Source organism: Hemitrygon akajei, chromosome 10, assembly GCF_048418815.1.
Source record: "Hemitrygon akajei chromosome 10, sHemAka1.3, whole genome shotgun sequence".
In the NCBI taxonomy this organism is placed as follows: Eukaryota; Metazoa; Chordata; class Chondrichthyes; order Myliobatiformes; family Dasyatidae; genus Hemitrygon; species Hemitrygon akajei.
Window position 1 is genome coordinate 134,376,588 of NC_133133.1, and position 13,236 is coordinate 134,389,823.

Below are 13,236 nucleotides of genomic sequence, written 5' to 3' on the forward strand. Positions count from 1 at the left end.
CCACTTTCATAACTGGCTAATTTGTTTTGTTTAGTTGCAACGTGCACTGTATATCAGATCAGAGTGTCATCTGTGATGTGTGTAGGCCTCTGTTAGTCTCGATAGACCATGGATTTGCACTTTGGAAAGTTTCCAGGGCGCAAGCCTGGGCAAGGTTTTATGGAAGACTGGCAGTTGTCCAAGCTGCAAGTCTCCCCTCTCCACACCACCGATGTTGTCCAAGGGAAGGGCATTAGGACCCATACAGCTTGGCACCGGTGTCGTCACAGAGCAATGTGTGATTCAGTGCCTTGCTCAAGGACACACATCTGTATCATCTGTGTTACACCACCATTGTCAGTATAGGATTGTATATTGCATAACCTTGCACACATTAAGCAGGACTCCACTTTGTAGTGGAACCTAGCTCATCCTAGCAGGTAAGGAAGAGTAAGTCCTGGTTAAAGACTGATTTATGGAGAAGTTGAGGTGTTGAAGCCAATGTTTCTCACTTTTTTCAGGACACTGGATTCCTGTTTGGTAGTTTTTCCCTAAAACACAAAATAGGGTGTCTGCTCATGTGTCTAGTAATGATGTATGGTGTTACTTTGAACAAGTAAGATGCTATGCTTACAGTTTGAAAGAAGCACTGTGTCATAAAAATGTACTACCTAGAAAGAGGCCTTCTAGCCATTGATACAAAGGCGCGGTGGAAACACAACTTCTTTCCTTTATGTTAACCTACAAGGGATATCAGGGCCCATAATGGGGAAGTGTATCTTTTGCCAGTACTATAATCCCTCACTTTAAAATTCATGAATCAAAAATGTAAGCACAAATCTTCAAGGGTAGACATACTAATTCCATGGCTACATCCACCTTCAGGCATTGATATTTCCCTGGTTCTTGTAAAGGGTAAAAGAAAGGAGACAATGCCCTGTGATAACCTGGCAGTGTTTGTGCCTTGCAGATGTGGAGTCAAGTCTGAAAGTACATGTTGTTTCTTTCCTGGAGGAAGACGGGGAAAGTTGAGCATCATAATACGCAGTGCCATTGATTAAATAAAAGCGCTTGGAAGGAGAGGAAGGGATAGATTCCAGAGAGTAAGGGGAGAGAGGTGAAAAGGATATAGGCACAGGTCCTGGTCACCTCCTAGATTAATGTTGTTGGTGGCAGGTGAGTAGACTTGTGAGCCCAAGTAGGCTTCTCTTTCAACTGTGATGTGTCTGGGATTTGAACTGTTCTGACGATAGAAAAGAATATTCTTCCTTCTTCCATCCCACGGAGTCCTGTGAGACTACACTACACTTCATGTATACTGGTTTGGCCTGCTCATCTATTTGTGGATATATTTGCAATGGATGGAGTGTGGTGAAGATTCACCAGATTGATTCCTGGGATGACTGGTGTGTTAAGCAGTCCAATGTTCTCCAGATTTCAGGAAAATTGAGAAGTGGTGTCTTTGAAGCATACAAAGCTTTTAAAAGGCTGAACAAGGTAGATTGGGAGAAGCTGTTTCTCTGTTGGAGTCTCAAGGACCAAGAATCACAATTTCAAAATTGGCTTTGGACTGAGATGAGAAGAAATTTCTTCACCCAGAGAATAGTGAATCTTTGAAATTTTCTACCTACAGGGCCGACAGAGTCTCATTCATTGAGTACATACTGTACAAGATGAGATTGAGGGAGTCAAGTGATAGATAGAGGGACAGAAAATTAAGTGAGATAAAGTTGAGCCATGATCTGAATGACAAGCAGCTGCAAGAGGCTGAAAGGCTTATTCCTGCTTTAATTTCCATCATCTTCTGTTGAGGGGAACAGTTCACCATTTGATGAACTAGTTAAATAGTAGACAGTGAATTCTAATGAAATTCTAGTGACTGTGGACATCAAGAATGAAATTCAAATGATTTGAACCCATTTTGTAGACTCACTCACCTAGAAATTGGACCCCTTTGACCATTTAATTTAAATGGGTGAATCATGCAGGGAAGGGAAGCCATTTTTAAACTGCTGACATTATTTCCTGTTGAAGCTCTACTCATCAAGAACTGGACTGGGCCCATTTGTCCATTAGATTTCATGTGCTTGATGATGTCAATAGCATGCCCTGACAAGTCAATAACTTACAACAAAAACTGGACCGTGACTACATGGCCAATGACTTCCATTATTAGTTCAGCAAGTAGAACATCACATTAACCATACTGAGACTGTGTGAATTACAGGGATATTGGTGGGGTGTTACTTTTATATACCGTAAACCTCATAGACATTTCAGTGTATTATAACTCCCATTGCCAACAACTTGGGCTGACCAAAGCTTCTGTGAAGGAATATCCCCAACTCTCAGGCAATTCGATTTCCAGTCCTGACACAGCTGCCACATCAAACCTGGCTCCATAACATGAGGCTCACCATCACAGCACCAGTAAACCCTTTGCCTCACCACTATCTGCATGGCTGCCTGAGAGATCTCCTTAACAGTGAAGGAGGGTTCCCATCAAAAGCCATGAGCAGTTTTCCTAATCAGCCATCTGGTTTCAATTAAAGGGAGAAAGCACATCAGCCATTTCTTAACAAGACAATATCCTGACTTCATTTTGTTTTTCATTTGGCATTAAGCTGCCATTTAATTCACCAAGAACTGGTAAAAATCCAGATTCCAAACTGGGGCCTCACTGCATTCTGAGGTAGACATGAGGATTCTGTGGTCATTGCTCTATCTAAAGTAGTCTGGTGGTCAGAAAATATCCCTCAATGAGCAAGACTTAAACGGCATCTCATTCACCTGATTAATAATCTTATTGCCTTTTGTGGAACCTTGAGCACAGATTGGCCTCCGTTCCTCCAACTTCACCACAGTTCTTGTTCGGGAAGTGCACTGCTGTTTTTTGCGATACTTTTGAGTATCCCGTGGTTGCAACATGGTGCTATGCAAATAGAATTCCTTTGATCTTGTCAGTGTTTTTGTTCCGATGCAATATTTAATTCCATTTCTTTAACTTTCTTATTTCTTTTTCTTTCTAACTAAAGACCTCTTATTAATCATCAAATTCATCTTGATGGAAGGTAACTGCAGCTGGCACTTGGTTCCACCCTTGCATGAATTGGTTCCTCTGTTTTATTCCCTGATACCTATTTCCCTCACTCTACCTAACCCCACACATTGACTGTCACTGCTCCACTGCCTCTGGGAAGGGAAAGGCGCACAGTGGAGCTGAATGGGGCGAGAAACATAACACTTTCTCCTTTGAACCTATTCCCATAACAGCATGGTACACCATTGTCCTTTCCCGCAGTATCATTTTCAGTGGTTGAGGAAAATGGAAAGCTACGTTGTGGCCTGGTCCAGCTCCATAAGCAGCATGAAGAACGAGTGTTGGAGAAGCAGCCCATTGTCTCTGGATGTTCACTCTGGGAAGATCTGAATGAGTTTGGGTGAAGGGTGGTTGGCTGACTGTGGGAGTGCCCCTGCTTCAGACTGAGGAACCCTGTTCACTCCATTGTCTAATCATTAAAGGCCCTGTACTTCTGGACCAGCAGTGTTGCCTTGGCACTGTTGAAATCTGTTCCCATGATTGGCCCTCTTCCCAATGTAGAGATGATGTTTCCCAAACAGAGTACACCAAAATCTCTCAACGCCTGAGAAAATCAACATGGGCGTTACTGTTTCAGGTATCTGCGGACAGGGGCCAGGTCTTTGATGCTCCTTGAGTTAATCTAATATAGATCACAGTAGACACAGGAATGCAGTGCATTCATTGTTTGTTGACTCCCCAGTGTTGTGTCTGGACTATTGCTGTTTTTCTCAAAACGAGCACTTCCCGCGTGTTCCCACTATTCTGCTGCATTGTTTGTAAGGAAAGGCTTACAGTTCTTTAAGTATTCTCTGTTCCGCATCCCCTTCCAGGATCACCCATGTGGGCCAAAGAGAAGATCGAGCCGAAAGTGGTCCAAGAAGGAGCTTCACTGGTCCTCCACTGTGATCCTCCATCAGGCCTGCCACCACCCATCATCTTCTGGATGGATAACTGTAAGTGCGGAGCCAAGCTTCAGGGTAAAGCAGCCACTTTATTTAGACAAACAGCTGAAGTTCAGCTGGCTGTGAAGGGGCCAAGAAGCCAGAGAGAAATCAAATCAAGCTGTCTTGGGTTGCCATACAGGCTATCACAGTGGATAGAGGGAGTAGGGGGTTAGGATTCACCTTGACTGGTTCCTGCAGTCAAGTAGCCCACTGGCGCAAGTAAAATACTTTGAAGTCCTGACATAGCCTGATAATTCTCCAGCATATCGGATCCAGGGGATAACATTACAGAATAAGAAACAGAAAATGTTGGCAATACTCACTATCTGTGGAGAGAACAAACAACTGTAACACTTACCCAACAGGCTGGTGTATGTCTAGGGGAAAAGGAGATCCAGCCACTCACCAACCCCACCTCCCGTACACGCAGGTGCTGTGAGAATCAGATTTATGCCGCGCGTACACACACAATATCAAATTCACACCAGGTACCGTTACGGAATATACTTTAAAGATTTTACTAAAACTAAAAGAGTACTATGCAATACAGTATATATGAAGGAAAAGAAAATAAAGTAAAAGGCGCCAACTTATCAAAGTTCAGTCAGTTTAGTGCACATCGTTGGAGCTCAACCATCGAACCATTTGACCCCTCGTCACTTTCCTCGCACCTGGGACCCCCCCCCCCGGTGGTCGACTGAGCAGTGCAGCGCACGGCCACCTTCCTCAGCGTCTCCTTCCCGCCTCCCCTGAAAAGACCGCGAAACCCCCCCAAGCTCCCAGCCTCACAAGACAAAATAACATTCCCCATTGGTTAACAAATGAATACAGTCCCCATATCAGCAAGTCCAAAGCTAAACAACTGCGAGAGAAAAGACTTATCAGACATAAAAGCATTCCTATTCTAGCAAACCAAAGAAGCCATTTTGATTACATACACAGTACATTGTACAACTTTATGGCCAATGCCCTTTTATCAGATGAGTATGAATGGAGTATCCCTGGCATTTTGTTATTTATTTACTTCTTTGCCTTCTTCCCTTCCTTCCCCCATTCCTCCTCCTCTCCCCCTTCCTTGCCCCCTCCCTCCCCTCTCCCCCTTCCTCCCCTCCCCTTCCTCTCCTTCCCCTTCCTCTCCTTCCCCTTCCTCTCCTTCCCCTTTCCTTCATCTTCCCATTCCTTCCTCTTCCCATTCCTTCCCCTCCCTCCCCCTCCCCTTCCTCTCCTTCCCCTTTCCTTCATCTTCCCATTCCTTCCTCTTCCCATTCCTTCCCCTCCCCCCCTCCCCTTCCTCTCCTTTCCCTCCCCTCCCCTTCCTCTCCTTTCCCTCCCCTCCCCTTCCTCCTCTTTCCCTCCCCTCCCCTTCCTCCCCTACCCTCCATCTGCCTTCCTTCCCCCTCCCCCTTCTCCGCACCTTTTGCTTTTAAATTGCAGATGCAACAGTGACCCTACAGTGTTAGCACAGTGCCCAAAATTAGTTCCTTGTCTCAGGGAATTAACATGCTGTTCTATAGCATCAGAAAAGGGGTAAGGTATATTTGTGCAGTCTGCCAGGCTTTTGGATCAGTCTCCTTTGGAACTAGCATGGTTTTAGAACAGGGTCCTAGAACACTAGTGCAGTGCTCTGTGGTTTTAGCAGTGTACTCCAACCTGACAGCTCAGCGTCCTTTGCTCCCAGTACAGCTCCATTACTGGCTGGGCTGCAGAGTGCCAATTTAACACTCCCAGTATCAGAATCAGGTTTAATATCACTGGCTGATGTCCTGAAATTTCTTGTCTTTGTGGCAGCCATACAATGCAATACATCATAATAGAAAAAGCATGAATTATAGTATATACTCTATATATAATAGTTAAATTAAATAAGTAATGTAAAAATAAAAATTTTAAAAGTGGTGAGGTAGTGTTAACGGGATCAATGTCCATTCAGAAATTGGATGGCAGAGGAGAAGCTGTTCCTGAATCATTCCTGAGTAGTATTGTATTAATTAGTTTTCATAAGTCCAAAATGGCATTGTATAAATGTAATCCTTTCTTTGATGTTTATTTCATATAATGTTAAACTCTTTTTGTTTCATGGTCACGTTTCGTTTTCTTTCCAACTAAGAACCTTGGTGTATTTGTCAAAAGGTGTATTAAGGTTGCAATCTGGAACATGAGTTCTCTGTTCAAAGTGTGAACAGATTTCCATCGTAGTATTACAAGCTACCCAGAGATTTTGCATTGGCCCTGAATTAGTGGACTGTTCAGAATATTAGCACAATATTCGACCGATGTATTCCAGATTCCGGAGTTAATCTTGGTGAAGGTACGGCGTTAATAGGGTGCTCCTGAGTTTCAAAGTTCAAGGTTTAATTCATTTTCAAAGTACCGTATATGTACGACCCTGAGATTCATTTTCTTACGGGCATACTCCATAAATCCAAGAATCACAATAGAATCAGTGAAAGAGTGCACTCAACAAGGCGGACAAACAACCAGTGTGCAAAAGACAACTGCAAACACAAAAGAGAAAAAATAATAAGTAAGCAATAAATGTTGAGAAGGTGATGAAGCTTCCTTGAAAGTGAGTCCATAGGTTGTAGGAACAGTTCTGTGATGAGGCAAGTGAAGTTGAGTGAAATTATCCCCACTGGTTCAAGAGCCTAATGGTTGAGGGGTAATAACTGTCCCTGAACATAGTGGTGTGAGTCCTGAGGCTCCTTTACCTTCTTCCTGATGGCAGCAGTGCATGATCTAAATGAAGCTATTTGTGAAGTGGAGAAGTGTTTTAACGAATGACTCAAATCACCAGGGCGGTGTTGTAGGTTTTAGGACAGTGTTTCTTCCGTCACTGAAATGGTGGAGATTTTATTTCAGTCCTATGGCAATAGAGCAATGTTGGACGTGTTAGCTCATTCTGCCGAAACATTGGCCCAGTTGAAGGAATAGTCATAGAACACTACAGCACAGAAGCAGGACCTTCGGTCCATCTAGTCCATGCTGGACCACTAATCTGCCTAGTCCCATCAACCTGCATCCCGTCCATAGCCCTACATAACCCTCCCATCCATGTATGTACCTATCGAAATTTCTCTTAAATGTTGAAATCGACCCCACATCCACCTCTCGCGCTGGCAGCTCATTCCACACTCTCACCACCCTCTGAGTGAAGAAGTTCCCCCTCATGTTTGCCTTAAATATTTCACTTTTCACCCTTAACCCATGACCTCTAGTTCAAATCTCACAGAACCTCAGTGGGAAAAGTCTGCTTGCATTTATCCTATCTATACCCCTTAAAATTTTGTATACCTCTATCAAATGTCCCTTAATCTTAAATAGAGTCCTAATCTTTCCCTATAACTCAGGTCCTCAAGTCCTGGCAACATCCTTGAAAATTTTCTCTGCACTCTGTCTTATTTTCATCTTTCCTGTAGGTAGCTGACCAAAATCGCACGCCAATCTTCTAATTAGGCCTCTCCAACATCATTTACAATTTCAACATAACAACCCACCTCCTCTACTCAGTAACACACACAAAATGCTGGTGGAACGCAGCAGGCCAGGCAGCATCTATAGGGAGAAACAATGTCGACGTTTCGGGCCGAGACCCTTCTGTCCTGACGAAGGGTCTCGGCCCGAAACGTCGACATTGCTTCTCCCTATCGATGCTGCCTGGCCTGCTGTGTTCCACCAGCATTTTGTGTGTGTTGCTTGAATTTCCGGCATCTGCAGATTTCTTTGTGTTGTCCTCTACTCAGTACATTGGTTTATGTAGTCCAATGTGCCAAAAGCTTTCTTTACGACACCATCTTCCTGTGACGCCACTCTTGAGGAATCTTTGCTCTGTATTCCCGGATCCCTCTGTTCTCCTGCACTCCTCAGTGCCCTACCACTCACTGTGTAAGAGCTGCCCTGGTTTGTCCAGCCAAAGTGCAACACCTCACACTGGTCTGCGTTAAATTCCATCTGCCATTTTACATCCCATCCTGCCAGCTGGTCCAGATCCCGCTGCAAGCTTTGATAGTCTTCCTTGCTGTCCACGACACCTCCAAACTTGGTGTCATCCACAAAGTTACTGATCCAGTTCACTGGTAAAGGCTTTCCCAAAATGTCAGAGGTAGCAGAGCATTGTAATATGTCATTAGCTCAACATGGAGAGAGTGAAGCAACATCCCACAGTCAGAAGTAAAAACCTAGTGATCTATAGTATTGCTTCAGTGTTGAGGTCAGGAATGCATTACATCAGTGGAAGTGCAAATACCTTGGTATTCGCATTTCAGAGATAGTTGTGCATTGCCTTATAGCATGAATGCAATATTGGAGGTGAGGCAGCACCTGATCAGACAGCCCCAAAGCATTAACCTAATGTCAGAAACAGCAGCCTAACGTTCCCAAGCATTCAGGATTTGGAGTTCTTTCTGCATTTTCTTGTGACCTGTGTGCAGTGCAGAATGTATTACGCAATTTCTCACAGCATTACTTAGTGTCAGATTTAATAATAGGATGTTCCAAAGCATTGGTGCAGCATTGGAGATAATAACACACTGTCCCACAGCATTTGCTTAGTGGAGCAGACACGAAGTACCGTAAAAGCTCGACTAATTTACCATCCATCGGGAATGGGGGTCAACTGAACCAGCTAATCAGATCTGTGCATGTTGTCACACTAAAAGTTATATAAAAAGAGAGCAGAAACGCCTTCCCCAATGATCACTGATGAGTGGACATTACCTAATAGGCTAAATCAGAATCAGAATCAGAATCAGACTTTAATCGCCAAGTACCTATGCACATACAAGGAATTTACTTCCGGCAGATGTTGTCTCTCTGCTCATAACAATAATAATGATAAATATAAATGAAAATATAGATTATACATACAGGTAGTGCAATCCAAGTAATAGTTAGCAGACAGTTAACCGACAGTTAACTGTTCAGCAAAGTGACCGCAGTAGGGAAAAAACTTCTCCAGTGCCTATTAGTCTTAGTCTGGAGGGATCTGAAGCGCCTACCAGACGGAAGCAGATCAAACAGTCCGTGTGCAGGATGGGAGGAGTCCTTTATGATGTTCCCCACCCTCTTCTTCAACCTGGAAGAGTACAGGTCCACAATAGAGGGCAGGGAGGCTCCAATAATGCGCTCGGCAGTCCTCACTGTGCGCTGTAGTCTGGTTCTATCCTGCTTGGTGGCGGCTCCAAACCACACAATGATGGAGGTGCACAGGACAGACTCAAAAATGCCAACAGGAAATAATAAAATGCAGTCTTCAGGTTAAACATGGGGAATGAAGACTTTACTGTGCACAAGTCTTAGGCACACACACACACATATATATATATATAAATAACTAGGGTTCCTAGACTTTTGCACAGTACCGTAGTAATCTTATGTATTGCACTGTACTGCTGTTGCTACAAAAAAAAACCAAATTTCATGAATATCTGAGTGATTCTGATATGGGCCTCTAATCTGTAAAGATCAATAAACCAATTGTTTGGAGTCAAATGACCTTGCCTGGAGCCTCAGAGCTGGGTGTGTTTGCAACCACGCCATATTCTACCCTGGCACTCCTTCTCTGCCACCTGTTCCACACCCCTCCCTTGGCATTCCACCCCCGCCATTCTCAACATTGTTTGCTCCCACCAAATTTACAAACTCGCTCTGCATTCCATGTTAACAACTACAGGACTGCAAAGCTCTTAGGCACCCTGGCTATATATGCACATATGTCCAAGAGAATGCACAGTACTGTACATTCTCTAGATGTCAGAAGGATGAGTGGAGGTCTCATGGCAATATGCAAACTTCATCAAGGTTAGCAGGCTAGGTGCAGTGAGGAGATTTCTTCTAACCGAGAGATCTAGAACCCTGGGCACAGTTTGGCAGTCCTTATGACTGAAAACCTGAGCGGACTATATCTGCTATGCCAGATTCATCCACACTCAAACTATACAAGAGAAGCAGCCAATCTCTGGCAGGCCACAGAAACTCATTGAAAATGGAGGCCAATAAATTTCCAGGCTTGAAGGGAATCAAGGGTCATTGAGACGTGGCTGGGCAGTGGCATTGAGGTCGTAGATCAGTCATTTTGTTGTTTAGTGGCAGAATAGGATGGCTTATTCCTGCTCCTGATTATTTTCGCAGAAACAGGAATTCTGAACCAGCACTGTGCAAGATTATTCACAGCTTGATTTACATCTCCTGTTGATCCAACAGGCTCCTCCTGCACATGCGAGGAGGGAAACTGATTTTGGTGTGTGATTGTATAAGTAGCCTGCCTTCATCACTGGTGATAATGTTTAAATATATTTCCGCTGCTTTCTGAGTTCTTAAATCTTTATTCTGGGCATTTCCTTCCAGCAATGCAAAGGTTTACACAAGATGCTCGGGTTTCACAGGGTCTTAACGGAGACCTGTATTTCTCAAATGTTCAGCCAGAGGACACCCGAGCGGATTATATCTGCTATGCCAGATTCAACCACACTCAGACTATACAACAGAAGCAGCCAATCTCTGTCAAGGTCATGACACGTGAGTACTGCTTCATTCCTTGTGTGTTTGGTTGTAGTAGCAATGAGATCTGTTGTTGACTGTGAATTTAAATGCTCCACACTGGCATGCAGACAAAAGGCCTGAGGTTCTGACCTTAAGTGCTGTCTGCATCAGTTTGTTCACCTTCCTTGAGATGCTCTGCTTTCCTTGAGAAAGGAGCTCCCCCATCTTGGCTCTCTGCTGCCCTCTACTGGGATGCGAGTGTACACCTGGAACAGAAACAGGCAGGAAGTCCCAGCCTCAATGTTCTTTGTGCTGGCACTTTACAACGAACTGACAACTGAGCCCTGGTCACTTGGGGGTGAGGTGAGTTGAGGACATCTAGTCCAAGACAATCAGTGGAAGAACAGGAAGGCAGAATGTTATTCAAACCTACTTAAAGAGATCTGAGTGTTGTGCAGCATGGATAAAGACACTTCAACGCAACGAGTCCATGCCCAACACAGTAGCCACACAGCTCGTCCTAATTTCCCACAAGTGGCCCAATTCCATCCAACCCTCGCTCTCCATGTACCCTTCTAAGTGCTTCTTAAATGATAATATTACACCTGCTTCATGGCAGCTCATTCCATTCACTCACCATCCTCTGTACTAAAACAGTTGTTTTCTCATCCTAAATCAATACCTCTCATAATTTTAAACATATCTATATGGTTGCCCCTCATTCTTTGACATTCCATGGAATCGAGACCCAGCTTGATCAAACTCTTGCTATAACTCGGGATATCCAGTCCTGACAGCATCCTAGTAAATCTTTTCTGCACTCTTTCCAGTTTCTTCATGTCGTTAGATAACAAGGCCACTAAAACTATACCCGGTGTCAACATTGAATTGTACAACTGTAACATAATGTTCCAACTCCTATTCTCAAAGCCCTTGTGCTGTACTATTCGCAGTACAAGCCCTACATCTGTTTGCCTCTCCAGAATGCTTCACCTCACACTTACCTGTATTGAAATTCATTTGCCACTCCTCAGCAAGCTTTCCCGACCAATCCACAGATCCCTCTGTGTCCTCAGATACAGAAAGATCACCGAGGTACGGCACGTAATTAAGAAACCAGTGGTGGCCAGTACTGTGAAAGGATTAGAATGTAAGATCAGCAAAATCTTGTTAGTCGTGTGGGGTGTTGTTGAGACAATATCCAGATTGATAAGTACTATTCAATAATGGTCCCCTTATTTCAGGAAGGAGTCCTGGGAAGCAGTGTAGAGAAGGTTTGTCTAATAGATCCCTGGTTTCAGACAGTTACCTGTGGGGAAAAATAAACAGAACAGCTGATGCTGTGTGATTTGGAGGAATCAAAGGCAATTACTTTGAAAAATACAAGATTCTGAGAGATGCTAATGAGTTAAATGCCATTTGTTTGGTGGAGAGGTCTGAGAACATCTTCAGGATAGGGAGTCCACCATTTAGGGCAGCGATGAGCTTCTTGTCTCAGGGGTGTGAATCTTTGGAATTCTCTGTGCCATAGAGTTACAGATGCTAAGTTCCTGAAGACTTCGATGGGAAGACTGTAGGAAAATTAATGGTTCTGGGGACCAGACAAGGGAAGTGGATGACTGAATTAGCTATGGTTTTGTTGACTGGAGAATAGGCTTGAGGGGCCAACTGCTTCTATTTCTTATATTTTCATAGGATTGAAACATATACATTTTTGATAGAAACTTTGATGGTGGGGAACAAACATGGAAGAGAAGGTGAAACTGAGGAAGATCTCCTATGATTATATTGAACGGTAGGTTAGGCATGTGAGTCCAAGTGGACCTGTTCTTATTATGTACATAGGGAGGCCACAGAAAGGAAGGAAGAACCTCAGAGAGGATAATTGGAGAGTTTGGTGTGAATATAGTTACTTGGAAATTTTCCCGATCTTCCCAGAAAGCATTTGGATGTTCTGTGCCAGTTCACCACTCCCAGTGGGACGGACAAGTGTTAAGTTGTTATCTTCTATGTAGTTAAGACTTGTCTGCAATTGCAGGAGTCTAGAATATCTTGGAATCCTTCTCAAAAATTATCTCATGGGCACTCTTCAAGATGTCTGTTTTCCTCTGCCCTCAGTTCTCCTCTGGTATCCTGTCCTTTCTCTAGGTGGTCCAGAATGTCCCTGGAAGCTGTTAAGATTAAGAGCTCCACTTATTGTCTCCACCCTGTGACAACACCAGTGGCCAGAATCAGATAGTGAGGGTTAGCATATCACTGACACATACGTCCCAGCAGCGCAGCAGATCCCAACGTGGGAGTCCCTCCAACAGTCCCCATGAGTGTCAGGTCATTGCAAACATCATTGATTTGTTCTGGCCGTGTGAGACCAGGACACTGAATGTACTCCTGAGCTTAGTGCTCCAGAATGGATGGTTGGTACTTTTGAACTGTCCTGACTTGCTTGGAAGTATCCAGATGATATTGAGTAAATATATCTACTTGTCAGATGTGCCTCAACATCCCTTCTGAAATTCTGCAGGTATGGGTCGGTGGTGACTTGGAACATAAGATAAACCCTTGCAAGGGAGAAGTTGTAATCTCCTTGTTTGACTGCAGATGTCTAGCTGGCCCTTTTTGTTCTCAATACCAACTCTATTCCAGCTGATAGTTTCTTTTGACGCAGGGGAGTACGTAGGCATATCACTAGTGAATGGAGCCTTTTGCACAAAGTAAAACACTGTTCAGTGAAGTGTTTTTGGAAGTAGTCCAACA

General features: G+C 43.9%; 1 protein-coding gene across 14 annotated transcripts in view; it reads left to right on the top strand.

The window, feature by feature from the left end:
- The window catches only part of nrcama (neuronal cell adhesion molecule a), a 432,442-nt gene that overhangs the window by 320,506 nt on the left and 98,700 nt on the right, over window positions 1-13,236 (top strand). For all 14 annotated transcript variants that reach the window (XM_073059008.1, XM_073059018.1, XM_073059012.1 and 11 more), the window contains 2 exons: window positions 3,892-4,014; window positions 10,348-10,518. In XM_073059008.1, the coding sequence (XP_072915109.1) occupies window positions 3,892-4,014; window positions 10,348-10,518 (294 nt within the window). The remainder of the gene's footprint in view (window positions 1-3,891; window positions 4,015-10,347; window positions 10,519-13,236) is intronic.